The sequence below is a fragment of the Echiichthys vipera genome (genome assembly GCF_963691815.1).
Source record: "Echiichthys vipera genome assembly, chromosome: X".
NCBI classification, from domain to species: domain Eukaryota; kingdom Metazoa; phylum Chordata; class Actinopteri; order Perciformes; family Trachinidae; genus Echiichthys; species Echiichthys vipera.
In genome coordinates, this window is record NC_139825.1 from 44,130,244 (window position 1) to 44,149,493 (window position 19,250).

The window sequence follows — 19,250 nt, forward strand, 5'->3', positions numbered from 1 at the left end:
TATCTATGTGTCCTAGACTGGCGCCCTGTCCAGGGTGGACCCCGTCTTGCTCCCCGTCAGCTGGGATTGGCTCCAGGACCCCGCGACCCCGTCGGGGACAAGCGGTTGAAGACGTATGGATGGTAAGCACAGTAAATAATTCTACATACAGTAATTTTTCAAATGATATGAAGTAAATCATGGTGGCATTTGTACTGTTTTTGTGCCCCTCCAATTCTGACATTGGCCCCAACAGACTCTAAAATATGCTCTGGAGCCCTTAAAAACCTCAACACAGATAAACTAAGAAATCCGAGCTTTCAGAGCAGCTCCTGAACGCAGCACCAGCAGCAGCCAATCAGGCTCCGTGAGGACTTGAGAAAAGTCCGAACCAACTTCAGTCATCGAGGACACACAGCGGGAGCAGAGGCACGCTCCCCCAGTCAAACTCAACCCAGAGCCCGAACCAGAACCCCTCATTCAAGGTACTTCGAGATGGCAGCCAAAGAGAAAGACCTGGCCGACAACGCTCCATGGAAGAAGATCCAGCAGAACACCTTCACCCGCTGGGTCAACGAGCACCTGAAGTGCGTCAACAAGCGGATCGCGGACCTGCAGCTGGACCTGGGCGACGGCCTGAGGCTCATCGCCCTGCTGGAGGTCCTGAGCCACAAGGAGATGTACAAAAAGTACCACCTGAGGCCCAACTTCAGGCAGATGAAGCTGGAGAACGTGTCCGTGGCTCTGGAGTTCCTGGAGAAAGAAGAGATAAAGCTCGTGTCCATAGGTGAGTAATGGCAGTCCATTCATTCACCGCTCACACCAGACTCCCTTTGGAAACACAGCATTTTTAAAGTGTAACTGCTTTTACAGCATACATATACATCAGAACTTACTTTAAAATATGTCCTTTGAACCAGTTTGACCCACTCTTCAATTCGGCTTACATTTACTTCACACACACAAACGTTTTATTCATTCTCGCGCACGCCTTTTTTCTGTCGCGCGGACTTCTAATTAATAAAGATTGATTGCTTTTACATCATAAATATAGCATCATAACTTTTTCTTTAAGTGTGCCGTTTCAATCAGTTGGACCCACTTTGCAATTCGGCACATTTTATACATAAAAAACAACAAATCTTTCTTATAAAATCGATTTTTTAAGGGAGTGATTCACTCATTTGTTGCACAGCTCGGTGGAAATTAAACCCCTTTTTAAAAGTTGGTGTCATTAAAGTGGCTTTTAAGCATGTTCTGTGATGTTAGGCATGTCCTGTGATGTTAGGCATGTATGTGATGTTAGGCATGTATGTGATGTTAGGCATGTATCATTGGCTTGTGTTTTATAATGTTTGACCATGCCAGACCGAAGTCCAATCCTTACATTTGTCCTTTTGTGTGGAAGTTTCCCTGATTTCTTATCATCACGATGATGATTTTGGTTAATGACAACCAAAGTCTATCTAATGAAAGTTCCTCTTGTTGCAGAATAAAGAATATAACACCATGTTATTGAGATTTATTCTGATTTAAGTGAGTTTGCATGGTTGGTTCTCCTGTATGCATCACCAGCCCAAGTCACTTCAGAATCCTGCAGTTTAATATTAAATATTACCGTAACTAACATTCAAATACTTAAAATGATTTTGTTTGAATATTTACAGAACTGAAAATGCCTCATCTTCAAATCGGCAAAGTCATGATACACAGTTGAACACAGGGCTGTACACTATCATTTCGTCCTCTTGATCAAAAAAGGTTAAACTGCTATTTTACAACATTTAAATTGAAAATCTCAGTGTTTCTGAGGAAACCGTGCTCCTGCTGCCTCAGTTCTGCAACATTAATGTGGAAAATGAGAACTGGAGCCACAGCGCCTCTAAAACGGTCCCTTAACTTAAAAACAGATTTGGGGTCCCACAGTAATTACTGGTGAAATGCATCCTGTTGTGAACAGCAGCAGCACTAAAATGACAGATTTGTGAATGGGGTTTGGCATGTGGGGTGTGTGTGTGTGTGTCCAGTCTCCTCATGGCAACAGCAGAGTGTGTGTTAATGAGCGGGCTCACACAGAGAGATGACACACCTGTGCTGATGTTAATGAGCTTCACCTGGAGAGGTGAAAATGCTTCACCCCAGAGTTTGTTAATGAGAGTGAACATGATCAACCTCACCTGCTGCTTACAAAGCCGTCTCTCCCAAACATCATCAACCACACATCTGATTTGAATTAAGGCCGTTTGGCTTCTACCCAGTCCGCACAATACTGACAGATACTGCAGTTATCTTTGCTGAATGTTTGCCGTATAAACAACAGAATGAGACAATAATTCAGATGGTTTTATAACAACAAAGATGTTTTTTAATGAACTGATGTGATGTTGCTTGTTTTAAATACATTTGATTTGTTCTGTCGAGCTTCCAAATGTTTTTCTTTCTACTTTGTCCAGAAAAAGTCTAGATTTAGTCTCCTGCTGTGATGTTTGGTGTCTCTGCTGGTGTTGCATGTTGCAGACGTAGCTGCTCTGTCACACAGCTGTGAGACTTTAAAATGTGCAGTCTGTGATTCTCTGCTGGAGGTCGTGTTCTTGTGTCAGTGTGAGAAGTTTTAGGGTGTATTTTTCAGTCAGTTGGGATTCTTGTTCTGTGAAGGAGATGCTTGAAATGAAAGACTAAGGTTTCAAAAGTAAAGCGGTGAAAATGTTTGAGAAACGCTCTGAAAAGTGAACACTGCTGCTGTTTGTTGAGCAATTTGTTGGGTGTAACTGGAGGCCCATCGATCTCTTTGGCTGCTTGTCATGCAAAATGCTTGTTAGGACACACACACACACACACACACACACGCACACGCACACACACACTCTCCAACAGTATCCTCAGTAACTCTTCCTGCTCTTTCATTTATATTTCCCCTGTTTTTACAGTTATTCTGTGGAGTTTTGTCTTAAATAAAAGGAACTAGGGCGTCATCCGCGGTACAGATTTTGCCTCTTGACAAATCAGTTCTTTACCGTTCCTTGCTGTTTCTCTCAGACCGCTCGCTCTGCAGAGAGGCGCGCGGTGACAGCAGTGACAGCGGTAAACAACTGGAAGGGACGCTGTGACGATGACTGGCAAGAGCTCGGCAAATAATTTTAATCGGACGGGGAAATAAAACGATTGGTCAGACTTTAATCAGAAATGTATGAACTGAATATTGAGTTTGAGCCCCTCTACCACATTTGTGTGCCATACGTTCATTGGGAGCATTTTAAGATTACAATTAGGGGCGACTGTGACTCAGTGGCAGAGTGGGTTGTCCTCCATTCGATAGATTGGAAATTCGATCCCCACCTCCCCCGGTACACATGTGGAAGTGTCCTTGGGCAAGACACTGAACCCTGAATTGCTCCCTGTGCTGTGCATGGGTGTGTGAATGTGTGTGAATGTGTGTGAATGGTCAGATTAGATGGTCTGTAGATGACCACTGCCATCAGTGTGAATGTGACAAACACTGTGAAAGCACCTTGAGTAGTCAGAAGACTAGAAAGGGGCTAAATAAGTTCACGTCCAGAAGTGTAAAAATGCTAATTTAAATATAGCTGTTTACTATCAAACTTTCACACAATGTTGAATATTTGCTCCACTTTATTTTTGTAGTTTTGTTTTTTGTGATGAAATGTATGAACTGAATATTGAGTTTCAGCCCCTCTACCACATTTGTGTGCCATACATTCATTGGGAGCATTTTAAGATTACAAAAAAGGGCGACTGACTTAGTGGTGGAGTGGATCGTCCTCCATTCGAGAGATTGGCAGGTCGATCCCCACCTCCCCCGGTCCACATGTGGAAGTGTCCTTGGGCAAGACACTGAACCCCGAATTGCTCCCTGTGCTGAACATGGGTGTGTAAATGTGGTGTGAATGGTCAGATTAGATGGTGTGTAGATGTCCACTGCCATCAGTGTGAATGTCTGTGTGAACGGGTGAATGTGACACTGTGACACTGTGAAAGCGATTTGAGTAGTTAGAAGACTAGAAAGGGGCTATTTAAGTCCAAAAGTGTAAAAATGCTAATTTAAATATAGCTGTTTACTATCAAACTTTGACACAATGTTGAATATTTGCTCCACTTTATTTTTGTAGCTTTGTCTTTGTTTTGTTTTTGTGATGAGATGTTTCTGATGAAACTTTGATTAGTGACTTTAACCCTTTTTATGGAGTCAGGTTTAGCTCTTTAGCTGTTTTCAGACAGTTTAGGAGTCTCTTTGCTGTTGAACAGGAGGAACTCTTCACGTCCACCTGGTTGCTGTTTTCGGTCTTTTGAGGAGATCTGTATTCAAAGTCAGACTACACCGAGTATCCTCTAGAAGTCGCACCGGAGTTCACTTTAAATCCTGACTACTGTTCTGAGCTGGCATTTCGAGGTTCAGTGTTTCCTGCTTTTATAGAGAGTTTAACACGTCTAATAAACTCTGGTTCAGGAGTTTGAAAGTGTGAAACGGTCTTGAGTCACTGAGTCCGGTCAGTGTTTGGTGATGGGAGTCGAGGTCGAGCTGAGCAGTGACGTAAAACTGTGACGGTTTGATTTTCCACAGTAGAAAGGAAATGACTGGGTGGGACACACGCGCACAAGCTCACACACACTGACACTTACACTTACATTAGGGAAAATGTGAAACTTTTGGTGTTATGTTCAGAGGACTTGTTGATATGATTATGCAAATATAAAATATATATATGACTTACACAGGTCGGGAGACTTCTTCCTTCACAGTTCACAGATGGATTTCATAGTTAATCTTTTTTAAATTCATGCTAAAATCACACACACACACACGCGTGACATTTCTTTGACCATAATAATATATGAATTTTGGTGTCGTTCCCCCTTAAATACAGGTCACTAGTTTCTGGACTCGTCTTGGGTCTAAAACCTGTAGCAGGAAGGAGTATTCTGTAACATATGTAAAGATTAAACATCTGTATAGTTCATGTGAGAACAGTTATTTCCCTCTTTTTAAAAGTCTTTAAGGGAAAAAGATGTTCACATAACCTGAGTGGGTGAGACTGTGGAGCTAGAGTCGAGCGCGGTTACACAGGTAACGTTAGTCTGTCAGATGTCTCACCTCCACGACAGGAAGAGTGAACCAGACGGCCGGAGGGAGAGAGAGGGAGGGGGGGTGAGAGAGGGAGAGAGAGAGATTCAACATGTTTCTGTGTTTTTAAAATTAAATGAGTAATTTGTAAATTTTCAGTTCCTGCTCTCTGCTGCTGCGTTCACTGTTTGCTGGGAGATTTGAAAGACCAGAAGCTGCATGTTGTCATCTGCAACATTTAACAATTGTATTTTCTTAATATTTTCGCTTTAATCTTCATTAAAGACCCACTGAGTTATGTGTTAATATAACAATTTTAAAATCAAACAATTTTTCCTTTAAAATGTAGTTTTCTAATCTATTAAAAACACCTTTAATTGCCTCAAACTGGGCTTTTGATGAAGCATTAATAAATAAGAAAATAATTAGGTCTATGCCTGTACAGTCTTCTTGTCTTACCACGGCTGCAACTAACGCTTATTAATTAGTCTTGATTAGTTGCTGACATTTAGATTAGCAACCAGAGACGTGTGAATGGAGTTGGAGTGAACAGATCTCAGCACATGGATGCAGATGAATGATAAAGCTCAGTCATCGTCAGACGATAGCGGGTGGTTTCTGTGATTAATGGCCGGTGCGTCCTGCCTCGTTTGCTCTCCAGTCAGACTGTTTCTACAGATAGACAGATTCTACACTCCTATAAATAATCTGTTTGATTAATATTCATGCAACTAAAAACTTGCAAAATAACCAGACGGGTCCTTGAATGCATCTCAGAAGGTGTGTGTGTGTGTGTGTGTGTGTCTTGGCAGCTGTCGTACAGTTATGACTGAGATTGGAAATCCTGTGTGTCTGTTTTACCTGCCTGTGTAAAAAGGGTGTTGGCCGTCTGCTTGTGCAGGCAGGTGTGTTGCGTCATGACTGTGGAAGAGGGATTTTACTGTGTGTGTGTGTGTGTTCATGTGTTGAACTGTGCTGATTCATTAGTTAACTAGGGCCGTGCCCGTTCGGATTAGGCCGGTGCTGCTTTCATCGTTCTCGAGAATTGCTCATATAATCGACCTCACACTCGATGCTGCGCCCTGTTGGATCCTTAGCGATACACCTGCCAAGTGTCGAGTCAATCGGAAGAACCGTTCTTGAGAAATGTGAAGGACAGTCACACATACCGACCTTTTATAGTTAGATGATGCTGCTGCAGCGCCACCTGTAGGTCATAAATCATTTCCTACACTGCAATGTCACTTTAATTCTTGTATTTTATACCTTTTTATTAGTCTTTTCTAGCTCATTTAATTATCCATTCTCTATAATGAAGGTTTTTATGGTGTATAAATAAACTGAGATGCATTACGACAATATTTACGTCATTTTGAACACTTTACGTTATGGTCCTTTCACGTTTTTCTTAATAAAAGGAGAAAATACTTTTTATATGTCAAGTGTTTCTGACACAGAAGTATCCTAAAATAGTATTTATGTGGTTTTTGTTTTGTTTTGTTGCATTTATTTTGAATATTTTCCCAAAAATAAAACATGTGTACATGCATATCTACAACAGTAATCGCATTCATCATGAAATAAATATTCGAAAAGGAGTGAGAAGAAGTTAAACTTATAAACTCCCACCCCTTATACTTCTTTATAACTTACAACAATAATAGAAATGAGCTTCCTAGCCCAACAGATTTCTCATATAAAAAATAAAATAGAAAACGCTTTGCTGAGGGCTAAGCAAAAAAAAAAAAAATCCTCAACGCACAACAAAGTAACACACATGTAGCTGTACGTATGTTTACCAAAAAAAGATTATGTGATTCAGATACACACAGAGATAAAGAGAATAAATATCCACCCCCATACTTTACAGTACACCCCATCACACCTTTGTGCCCATTATACCACTTAGTGGTCCTGAGTAACTTCATCCCTGTACCTTGTAAAGAAGGTTATTTAATGAATGAGCAGAACTCGTGCTAAATTGTGATATATATATTATCAGAATATGAAATGACCTGTATTGGGACTAGAATATTTTGACCAGCTCGTCTCTTTGGACCATGATGCTTAATGTGGTACAATAGGACCTGCAGAAAGGAAGTCCCAAAGACCAGTCCGGGTGTCTCAAAGACCAGTCCGGGTGTCTCAAAGACCAGTCCGGGTGTCTCAAAGACCAGTCCGGGTGTCTCAAAGACCAGTCTGGGTGTCCCAAAGACCAGTCCGGGTGTCTCAAAGACCAGTCCGGGTGTCTCAAAGACCAGTCCGAGTGTCTCAAAGACCAGTCCGGGTGTCCCAAAGACCAGTCCGGGTGTCCCAAAGACCAGTCCGGGTGTCTCAAAGACCAGTCCGGGTGTCTCAAAGACCAGTCCGTGTGTCTCAAAGACCAGTCCGTGTGTCTCAAAGACCAGTCCGGGTGTCTCAAAGACCAGTCCGGGTGTCCCAAAGACCAATCCGGGTGTCTCAAAGACCAGTCCGGGTGTCCCAAAGACCAATCCGGGTGTCCCAAAGACCAATCCGGGTGTCTCAAAGACCAATCCGGGTGTCTCAAAGACCAGTCCGGGTGTCTCAAAGACCAGTCCGGGTGTCTCAAAGACCAGTCCGGGTGTCTCAAAGACCAGTCCGGGTGTCTCAAAGACCAGTCCAGGTGTCCCAAAGTGGTCCAGTAAAGGTGCGCTGTGGCTGCAGGTTTTTATTCCAACCAATCAAGAACACACCTGACTCCACTTCCTCAATCACCTGAACTGTCTTCACACAGTTTTGTTGGACCAGGTGTGTTTTTGATTGGTTGGAATGAAAACCTGCAGCCATACGGCCCTTTACTGGATCAGTTTGAGACACCTCATAGACCAATCCACACTGTAACAGGCTGAAAGGCTGGTAACTCGCAAAGGGAACCAGGTGAAAACTCTGAGAACAGGCCCGACGGGATTTGTAGCTGACTGTGTGACTTCCCACGATGCCTTCAGGCGGTGCTTTTGAAGAGTAACGTCAGCTTGCGGTGTGCAGCGACTCATGTATCCGCAGACCCTTGCTGAAACTTCAGTCTGTGTTGAAAGAAGATCGTTTGCCTATAAACACATCTAAACATTTAAACACGCAGCAGTGATTCAGCCTGTGGTCGCTTCATTAGGAGCTTTGTTGCTATAAACATTCTCTGCTTGATTGTGAAGTGCTTTGAGCTCTGACCGACATTAGCAGACTGAGATATCGTTCAGATTACTATCTTTACCCGTACTAGGGACAAAATGTCAAGATGTCTCCACCTCTGCTGCAACTATTGTTTACTCAAGTGTCCCTCTTAAAATGGATATCACAGATAATACCCGATCTGCTTTAACCAGCATGCACCGCTTCTACATTTTATAGGAGCACTTACAAACCTAGGGGGAATGAGTCCTTACCCCAAGTGAAGGAGTTCAAGTACCTCTGGATCATGTTCACAAGTGAGGGGACGATGGAGCGTGAGTTTGGCCGGAGAATCGGAGCAGCAGGGGCGGTGTTGCAGTCGCTCTACTGCACCGTTGTGATGAAAAGAGAGCTGAGGAAGGCAAAGCTCTGGATCTACCGGTCAATCTTCGTTCCCACCCTCACCTGTGGTCATGAAAGCTGGGTCATGACCCAAAGAACGAGGTCGCAGGTACAAGCGGCCGAAATGGGTTTTCTCAGGAGGGGGGCTGGAGTCTCCCTTAGAGAGAGGGGGAGAAGTTCAGCATCTGTGAGGAACTCGGAGTAGAGCCGCTGCTCCTTTGCGTTAAAAGGAGACAGTTGAGGTGGTTCAGGATCATCTAGTAAGGATGAACCCTGGGCGCCTCCCTAGGGAGGTGTTCCAGGCACGTCCAGCTGGGAGGAGGCCTCGGGGAAGACCCAGGACCAGGTGGAGAGATTAGATCTCCACACTGGCCTGGGAACGCCTCAGGATCCCCCAGTTAGAGCTGGTTAATGTGGCCCGGGAAAGGGAAGTTTGGGGTCCCCTGCTAAAGCTGCTGCCCCCGCGACCCGACCCCGGATAAGAGGCTGGAGATGAGACGTACAAACCTGAAATTATCTAGACATTAACCAGCAAATATCCGAATCAGCCGTACATCGAACAGAGTTTAACCTGCCAGCTCTCTAGTACAAAGACTGTTAATGTGTGAAACCAGACGCTCATTTCTCTGATGTATCCACGGAGGTGAATGCGGCGTCTTGATGACGTTTACGGTGGAGCGACACAATCTGACAGGGAAGAAGGAGGATGCTTTAGACAAAGACGAAAGAAAATGAAGTACTGTGCAGTTATTAGTCAGCTTAATAATGAAAAAGTGATAAAAGCTTTATTACGTTAACTGAACAAACAGGTACGCACGCTGATTGTCTGGTTACGGTTCTGACTTTAACAGCAATATTTTAATGTGTTGAAGCAAATTTTAAAAATATATTTATTTTGGGGTGCACATTTTGATGTTTGCTTCCCCGTTACTTACTGTATTTGTTAAAAATCCCTTTCTACAGATGGAAACCAAAGGCCAAGAAACGGTGGTCAATGGTGACCTAGCAACCGTTACTGTTGTTTTCATAACAAGCATGAAACACAATGCTGTTTTGACTGATTTCCCTATTCAGGATAATATAGGTAAACAATTGTGATTCATTATTGCTGTTCTCATGATTTACGTAGGATTATTGTGACTTGGGTTGACTTAAGAAAAACAGGTCAACAGTAGACGGGTTTGGAAACGCGAAATGACGAAATGATTGTTGAAAAACGAATTGAAAGCTTGAATGATGATTGATGTCTGCCAACCAGACAGTAGCAACACACAGTCACGTTTCGTGGTGAGAATGGCTGCACTTTAGAAATCTCTTTGTGACACACACACACATACAGACGGAGACACACACGCACAGACGGAGACACACACACACAGACGGAGACACACACGCACATAGACGGAGACGCACACATATAGACGGAGACGCACACATATAGACGGAGACGCACGCGCAGACGGAGACGCACGCGCAGACGGAGACGCACGCGCAGACGGAGACGCACGCGCAGACGGAGACGCACGCGCAGACGGAGACACACACAGACGGAGAAACACACAGACGGAGACGCACACACACAGACGGAGACGCACACACACAGACGGAGACGCACACACACAGACGGAGACGCACACACAGACGGAGACGCACAGACCGAGACGCACACACACACAGACGGAGACGCGCACACACACAGACGGAGACACACACACAGAGACACACAGACACGCACGCATGCAACACACACACACACAGACAGCGACACACACACACACACACACAGACAGAGACAGAGACAGAGACACACACACACACACACAGACACACACAGACACAGACACACACAGACAGACAGACAGACAGACAGACAGACACACACTGTTGCCATGGTGCTGTGTGTCAACAACAGTCTTGGGCTGGTTGAACTCTGAAAGCTGAACAGAATCGTATTCTGCTGTGCATGTAAACGCACTGACCGACTCCTCTTTGTGTTGACTTGATTGTGATCGATCTTCTTTGTGCAAAGCAACATGAGGATGTGGGGACAGTGTGTAAGAGTGTGTCAGTCTGAGAGTTTTTCATTTAATATAGAAGGAGATTTCAAGTGAGGTCGAGCAAGGCTTTAAAGAAAACGATAACATCGCAGAGACGAGCGAAAAACCATGTGAATCATTTTCATTTCCTCTGGAAATTCGAGCCATAAAGACTTTAATGTGCTCTTTCATGCGAAGGTCTCCCAAGTCTATAAGTCATCGCTGGCAGGAGTGTTTGAATTGGCCATGTTCTCACTCACTCAGAAACCTCGCTGCTCCTTTTTTAAAGCTGCAGTCTGCTCTGTTCCCTCCTTTTCTCTTCTCTCGTCGGTCTCAGCTCTTTGGTTTCACTCTTCCAGGAGAGAAAGGAAACGTCGGAGCTGCTGTCATATTTATGGCTCCGGCCTTTGCTCACATCTCCAAACTGAAGTGAAGTGGTTTCAAAGTCCAGATACTAAGCTTCAGCTCCCTTTTTATTGCTGCTGTCGAGATGATTAGTGCTAAAACCAGCATAATAATTGGAACCAGATCGATAATCACAGCCAGATCAGGGGTTGTGGCGCCCGCACTTAAGGTAAAAAGTGGAAAAAGTACAACTTGATAAAGAGGCCTGGATAACTTTTGCAATTTGTTTTGATTCTCCAAAGTGAAGGATGATCTCGGAGGAATAAGAGAAGCGTGACTTGTGGTGTTGGAACAAAAAAGCACTCTTTGAATCCTGACAGATTTGTTCTTTAACTCAGTTTACGCTGTAAAAAAAACGGAGCTAGAGTCGAGACGCTCTTTAAAACCATCAGTGCAGAAAACATCAATAAATATCCTCCATCCATTAAATGTTTCCAGCAGAAACCCAAACATTATACCAGACTATTAAAGCGATCCTGTGAACGGAGGTGACTGTGGCCATATAAACGTTTACATCATTAGTTCACTTAGCATGAAAACATCATGCATATGTCTGAACAAGTCACTGCTTTATGTTAATAGCAGCGTTTTAATTGCATTATTAACATGAAGAGATGAGGATGCAGGTGTTTCTCTACATGCTGTGTTACCGTTTCAAACTTTTCTTTAATAATATCCACAATATAGCTGAACATGGGACTCTTTCTGTATGCAAAATCATGTTTGGTGTAGTGGTTAGCACTGTCTCCTCCCAGCGAGAGGGTTCCTGGTTTGAATCCCAGCTGGGCCCCTTCTGTGTGGAGTTTGCATGTTCTCCCCGTGTCTGCGTGGGTTTTCTCTGGGTTCTCCGGTTTCCTCCCACAGTCCAAAGACGTGCAGGTGTTCGGTTCATTGATGACTCTAAATCACCCGTAGGTGTGAATGGTTGTCTGTCTCTGTTCGTCTCTATGTGCCCTGCGATAGACTGGCGTCCTGTCCAGGGTGGACCCCGCCTCACGCCCGATGTCAGCTGGGATCGGCTCCAGCCCCCCATAAAACTAGAACAGAGAACAACAGGCTGAATAAGTGTTTACGTTATATGACGCATGAACGAGCTGAGAACGTGCCTGGTATGTTAATGTAACATATTACGGTAAGAGTCATTCACAGAACTATAACATATAGAACCTGCTCTACGTTTACCAAACACTGTCACTAATCACACAGAACTATAGCATGTTCTATATGTTATAGTTCTGTGTGATTAGTGACACTGTCACTAATCACTAAATCCAATGAACTCTTCTTCCTCGCTGTCACTTCTGAACAACTCCGCCAACTCAACGGTACGGAAGTAGCAGCTAGCATCTTTTTTTTCACAACGCACTTCTGCCATGACCCGCCCCCGCCGGATTTTGATTGGTTGACGTGTGTGTGTGTGACGATTGCTGATATATGCTTAGTCTCTTACGTGACTGAGATAAATAGCCCGGGCTATTATTTGATATTTTACGGTAATGTGTTAATAATTTCACACATAAGTCGCTCCAGAGTAGAAGTCGCACCCGCGGCCAAACTATGAAACAAAACTACGACTTATAATCCGAAAAATACGGTAATCTATAATAGAATCAGCTAATTATCGCAGCTCTATTTTCTAACTCCGTTGTTCATCTTTTGTCGTGATAATTCAGTTTCATGCTCATCCAGACATCGGGATGTGTGTCACATCGCACGTCTATGGGAGAAATAACAGGATTTTTACTTGTGGAGCCAATAATGCAGAGCTCTGCCCGCTTTGCTGCTACTGTCACTGGCATGTTTAGTCATCTGCAGCATATATAATAACAGCTACATGCAAAGTGATGGCATTTCTGAGTCGCCTAACGTGTTACGAAAATAACAATATGACATGCTGAGCTAAGACGTGCAGCAGCTCTGCCAAAAGCCTCATTCAGGTGTGACTAAACCATTAAAGGGTAGGTCAGCCAGCGACGCACTTTAACTGTACATTTGGCTCAACTACTCAACATGAAGCTTCCCACAAAGTATGTCCCAAACCTGCAGCTCAGTGCTCCACAGACAGGGACGTGATTATATCTGTTTGATGTGAGCTTAAAGATGTTTCATGGTTTCCACAGAATTGTGTGTGAGGTGTGTGTGAGGTGTGTGTGTGAACAGAGAGCAGCTCTGTGTTGCTGCAGAAAAGGTAACATGAGAGTGGAAGGGATATAGACTTTCACACACCCCTCTGCAGAGAAAGCTTCTTTGTTGCTTACAGGTCTAAATGCAGCGGCTTTGTGCGGATTTTTCAATGTGAAGCTTAAATGTCACTGAAATCCACTTTGAGAAACTCTTTATAGCTTACTTTTAGCTAACTATTTAAACCGTTTAGCCGTTACGTTCAGCTAATTATTCAAACAGTTTACTCATTACTTTTAGCTAGCTATTCCAACTGTTGTTACTTTTAGCTAACAATGCAAACTGTTTACTCGTTACCTTTTAGTTAACGATTGCAACTTTTTAGCTGTTACTTTCAGCTAACTATTTAAACGGTTTACTCATTACTTTTAGATAACAATTCTGTGTACGTGTTACTTTTAGCTAATTATTCCAACCGTTTTTTGTTAATTTTAGTTAACTTTTCCAACTCTTTCTGTTACTTTAAGCTAACTATTCCAACCGTTTATCCTTTACTTTTACCTAACTCTTTCAACCGTTTGACCGTTAATTTTAGCTAACTATTCCAAGTTTTTTCCTGTTATTTTAGCTAACTATTCCAAGTGTTTTCCTGTTATTTTAGCTAACTATTCCAAGTGTTTTCCTGTTATTTTAGCTAACTATTCCAAGTGTTTTCCTGTTATTTTAGCTAACTATTCAAACTTTTTTTTGTTACTTTTAGCTAACTAAACAAACCGGTTATCCGTTACTTTTAGTTAACGATTCCAACTGTTTACCCGTTACTTTCAGCTAACTATTTAAACGGTTTATCCGTTATGTTCAGCTAATGATTCAAGCTGTTTACTCATTACTTTTAGCTAACAGTTCTGTGTATGTGTTACTTTTAGCTAACTGTTCCAACTGTTTTTTGTTACTTTTAGCTAACTATTCCAACCTTTTTATCCGTTACTTTTAGCAAACTATTTAAACTGTTTACTTATTACTTTTAGCTAACAGTTCTGTGTACGTGTTACTTTTAGCTAACTATCAAAACTGTTTTCTAGTTACTTTTAGTTAACTTTTCCAACTCTTTCTGTTACTTTAAGCTAACTAAATGAACCGGTTATCCGTTACTTTTAGCTAACTCTTTCAACCACTTGACCGTTAATTTTAGCTAACGATTCCAACTGTTTTCCCGTTACTTTTAGCTAACTATTCCAACTGTTACCTGTTACTTTAAGCTAACTATTAAAACTGTTTACTCATTACTTTTAGCTAACAATTCTGTGTACGTGTTGCTTTTAGCTAACTATGCCAATTGTTTTCCCGCTACTTTTAGCTAACTATTCCAACTGTTTTGTTACTTTTAGTTAACTTTTCCAACTCTTTCTGTTAAGCTAACTAAATGAACTGGTTATCCGTTACTTTTAGCTAACTTTTTCAACCGTTTGACCGTAAATTTTAGCTAACTATTCCAACTTTTTTTTTTTAGCTAACTAAACAAACCTGTTATCCATTACTTTTAGCTTACTATATCAACTGTTCATCCGTTACTTTGGGCTAACTATTCCAACCATTTATCTGTTACTTTTAGCTAACTCTTTCAACCGCTTAACCGTTAATTTTAGCTAACTGCTCAAACTGTTTTTTTTAAACTTTTAGCTAACTAAACAAACCGTTTATCCATTACTTTCAGCTAACTATTCCAACTGATATTTCTGCCATTGATTCATTACTTTAAGCTATCTGCGTTAATGTAGCGTGCCAACTAGCTAGTTTTCACACTCTTGCATAACTTCAACATGCAGTGTTCAGATGTTTATAGCTGAAAATAAAATCATAATTTCATTTTTTTTCATATTATTTGAGCTCTTCCACAATCTTTCCAAGTGGCCCCTGGTAACAGCAGAAGGACCCTCCTGAGGAACACGCCCCCCTGGCTAGGAATCTCCGCTTCATGCTATGACAGTTTTCCGAAAATGAGATTTTAAAACTCACAATTTATTGAATTGTAACTCCTGTGTCATCATGTGTATCGTATCGCCTGATTCTTGCCCTGCTACTAAACATATGTTGATTGTTTAATCCATTCTAAAAACAAAGTTTAAAAACCTCAATTAGCCATTTTAAAGGTGATTAATGACTTCCTGGACTCTCTGCTGGTTGCCAGGCAACTGCTCAGAGCCAAGACACAGCCAACCACCCATGGAAAGGCAAAAGTCCTTTTTTAATTCAACAAACGACTAACAACATGTTTATTGTTGAGCTTTGGAGGTGCTGGTATGCACATTTTTGTTACTTTTGGATTGAGCCCAGGTTAGTTGTTTCCTCCCTGTTTCTCTCCGTACCATAGCTGACATCTACCGAGCCCGGCCTTTCCGAAAGGCATCCAAAATAGTAGCCGATCCCTCAGATGACTCCCACCACCTCTTTGTACTCCTGACATCTGGAAGGAGGTTCAGACCATCCGCGCCAGGTCTCCCAGACTGTGAAACGGCTTCTTTCCCCCAAGCTATCAGGACTCTGAACACTCACAGATCACACACACACACACACACACACACACACACACACACACATACACACACACACACATTCTTTCTTTCTTTCCTGTTTGCTAATCAAATCGCAACCCCCGCGATTTATAACGACCACTGTTTTAGAGCTAACGTCACACAATGCTATTTTAGCAGTTTCAGGATGGGTTTGGGTTCATGTAAACTATAATATCTGTGATGCAAAGTCACCTTTTTAAAGGGTTAGTTCAACAAAATCACAATAAATGAGCGCGCAGTCGTGGTAGTTTTGGTTTTGCCAAGTTTTTGACGTTGACGATAGAAGATAATGTAAATTTGTTTAGAAAAAAAACCCCAAATGCAAAAGCAATTACAAATGCACGCTCGCACACCTTCTGTTTGCTTGTCGTCATTAGCTGTCCTGGTGTCTCACAGCAGACGTTTGATCGTCATGTCACTGGTGTCTTTGTGTTCTGGTGCTGAACTGTCTTTTGACATGGGGAATTTACACACACACACACACACACACACACACACGCACACACACACCTCTGTTGTCTGAAGAGTTACAGCCGGTCACTGTTCACTCTTTGGTTGATGATCTGACGATGACAGAGAGACGGAGACAAAATCCCAAACCTCTAAATTTAACCAACACACACACACACACTGTTGTTATGAACTGTGTGTGCGCTTGTGTGTGTGTGTGTGTGTGGTTTACTGAGGATTGTTGAGTGATAATCGCGGTGGTGAACCTCCTGCAGCCTGGCTCAGCTACAAATATCTGAAACTCATTTTACTGACTCTTGTTCCAGTTCTTTCTCTTCTCTACTCTTGTAATACTCTTCTTTTGCGCTGACAGAATACGTCTGTATCACTTAGGCACCAAACGTTAGCTTCAACATGTGAACTTGTTTGTTTATACTATACAGATAGTTCCTGCTTTAGTTTGGTTTTAATTATCTTTATTGTCATTAAATACAGAGACAGTGGAATGTAGTTAAGCATCTAAATTAAGGGGAAAAAGCAGTAAAGTACGGATTAATGTACCTATTTATAGTGGTGATATAAACCGTAAGGGCTGTACTAAAGTAGTAAAGTATTTGAACATCTTAAACTGTATTAGGGCTCAAATTAAGTTGTCTTGTTTCGTCTGACCAACAGTTTAATATCACATTTATCAAAGAAAACACAGTTGAGTTGACTTAATGATTATGATCAAAATAACAATAATAAACTTCATTTATTAAGCACCTTTTACGACATAAAACGCAGCTTAAAGTGCTTTAACGCAGGTATTAAAACGGAAAACACAGTGAAAAAACAGTATAATACAATCCTAAACTGGTACTAATAAAGCAAGTTAATAATAAAAAATAATTTAAGATATAGTTTCTCTTCCTTCTGACCAACAGTTTACCATCACATTAAACAAAGAAATCACAGTTGAGTTGACTTAATGATTATGATCAAAATAACAATATAAACTTCATTTATTAAGCACTTTTTACGACATAAAACGCAGCTTAAAGTGCTTTAACGCAGGTATTAAAACGGAAAACACAGTGAAAAAACAGTATAATACAATCCTAAACTGGTACTAATAAAGCAAGTTAATAATAAAAAATAATTTAAGATATAGTTTCTCTTCCTTCTGACCAACAGTTTACCATCACATTAAACAAAGAAATCACAGTTGAGTTGACTTAATGATTATGATCAAAATAACAATATAAACTTCATTTATTAAGCACTTTTTATGACATAAAACGCAGCTTAAAGTGCTTTAACGCAGGTATTAAAACGGAAAACACAGTGAAAAAACAGTATAATACAATCCTAAACTGGTACTATATATATATATATATATATATATATATATATATATATATATATATATATATATATATATATATATATACTAATAAAGCAAGTTAATAGTAAAAATTATTTAAAGATATAGTTTCTCAGTCAAAAGGCTTCAGAATAATTGAAAGTTAAAACTAAATTATCTTTAATTTTCTGCCTAAAAACATCTTTTATGGTTTTCTCCTCTTGCTAATGCACATTTTAGTTTTTTATCATTTCCTCTTTTTTAACCCTCATGCTCTTTCTATATTTTCTCCATCACTCTCCTCCTTCACCTCTCTGTTCTTCATCCTCCTCTTCCTCTCCACATGGCCATGTTTCTGGTTCTGATGACATCACAGCCCAGCAGGGGGAGGTCATGCAAGGCTAAACGCTGCAGTGTGTGTCCTGTTTATGCATGCAGATGTAATGCCAGATGTGTGTGTGTGTGTGTGTTTTTAATGATAGGGCTGTGCTGGTCGCTCTGCTCTCTTGTGGTTCTGGTTCTGGTTTCTTCTGCTCTCTCTTCGTATCAAACTTCTTTTCACTCCAAGTGGTTCTTTATAACATCACGATGGACCAGAACATCTCGCTTAACGGTCTTGAATTCTTCAAATCGTTGACAACAGAACAATCTGTTGCTCTTTGGAAATGCTTTAACCTCTGCTGCCTGCCTCACTTGCGGTGTGCCACAAAGCTCCATTTTAGGCCCACTATTGTTTTAGATATAAATGCTGTCTCCGTGCCACATCAGACCTGTGAAAACATGCATGTGCACAAACAAAAACGGGGACCCACCTGTAAAAACATTGCGGTCCATAATGCCACTTGTGGTCAGAACTCCTCAAAGATCAATTTTCAAACAAAAGGCACTCAAACCAGGACTTTTAGGGCGCACTCACACTGTCCTTCCGCAACGCGCCCCGGGCTTTAGGGTACTTGTCCCCCCCTCCAGGCCCGTTTGTACTCACTCTACCTGGGCCTCGCGCAAATGCTTCTTGCCTGTCCATATGTCATCACGCCGTAACACGTCACACGCATTGATGACGTCATGGCGATGCGTCGCTTTGCTTACAAATCTTTCCATAGACCTCAGTTTTTGTGCGTCTTGTTGACTGTTTTTGAATCTTTTCATCGACCAAATCTGCAGTAAACACTCCACCTCCGCATCACACCAACGTGAACCTTTCACCGCCATTGTTGTTGGTAAATGTCCGCACATGGTGCGTCTTTTTTCTTTTTTTCCATGTCCGAACAGGCGCAAATAAATGACGTGAGAGCCGCCGTAGGCGTCTTGCTCGTACACGTGCGCACGCTCGTGCTCGTACACGTGCGCACGCTCGTGCTCGTACACGTGCGCACGCTCGTGCTCGTACATGTGTGCACGCTCGTGCTCGTACACGTGCGCACGCTCGTGCTCGTACATGTGCAAACGCGCTCTACTAAAGCCCACCTCTCTCAAACGGGCTGTGGACGGCCAACTGGCCGCAGCTAGACGCGGAGCAGTTGCACTCACACCGAACAAAAGCACTAGGCTTTACCTGAAAAACCTGTTTTTGCCCGGTGCGGAAGGACAGTGTGAGTGCGCCCTTATAAGACTTTTAAGGGACATCTATGGGAAACGAGAGGAAAGTTTCTCCTCACTTGGTTGGTGAGAGAAATCAACTCCTCTGATTGGTTCGGTCAGTGCACAGGAAGAGAAACGGAAGTGAGGAACGT

General features: G+C 42.1%; 1 protein-coding gene across 2 annotated transcripts in view; it reads left to right on the forward strand.

The window, feature by feature from the left end:
* Positions 1 to 398: 398 nt before the first annotated feature.
* Positions 399 to 19,250, forward strand: part of flnba (filamin B a) — a 91,281-nt gene continuing 72,429 nt past the window's right edge. For both annotated transcript variants that reach the window (XM_083939930.1, XM_083939931.1), the window contains exon 1: positions 399 to 766. In XM_083939930.1, the coding sequence (XP_083796056.1) occupies positions 475 to 766 (292 nt within the window). In that variant the 5' untranslated portion in view covers positions 399 to 474. The remainder of the gene's footprint in view (positions 767 to 19,250) is intronic.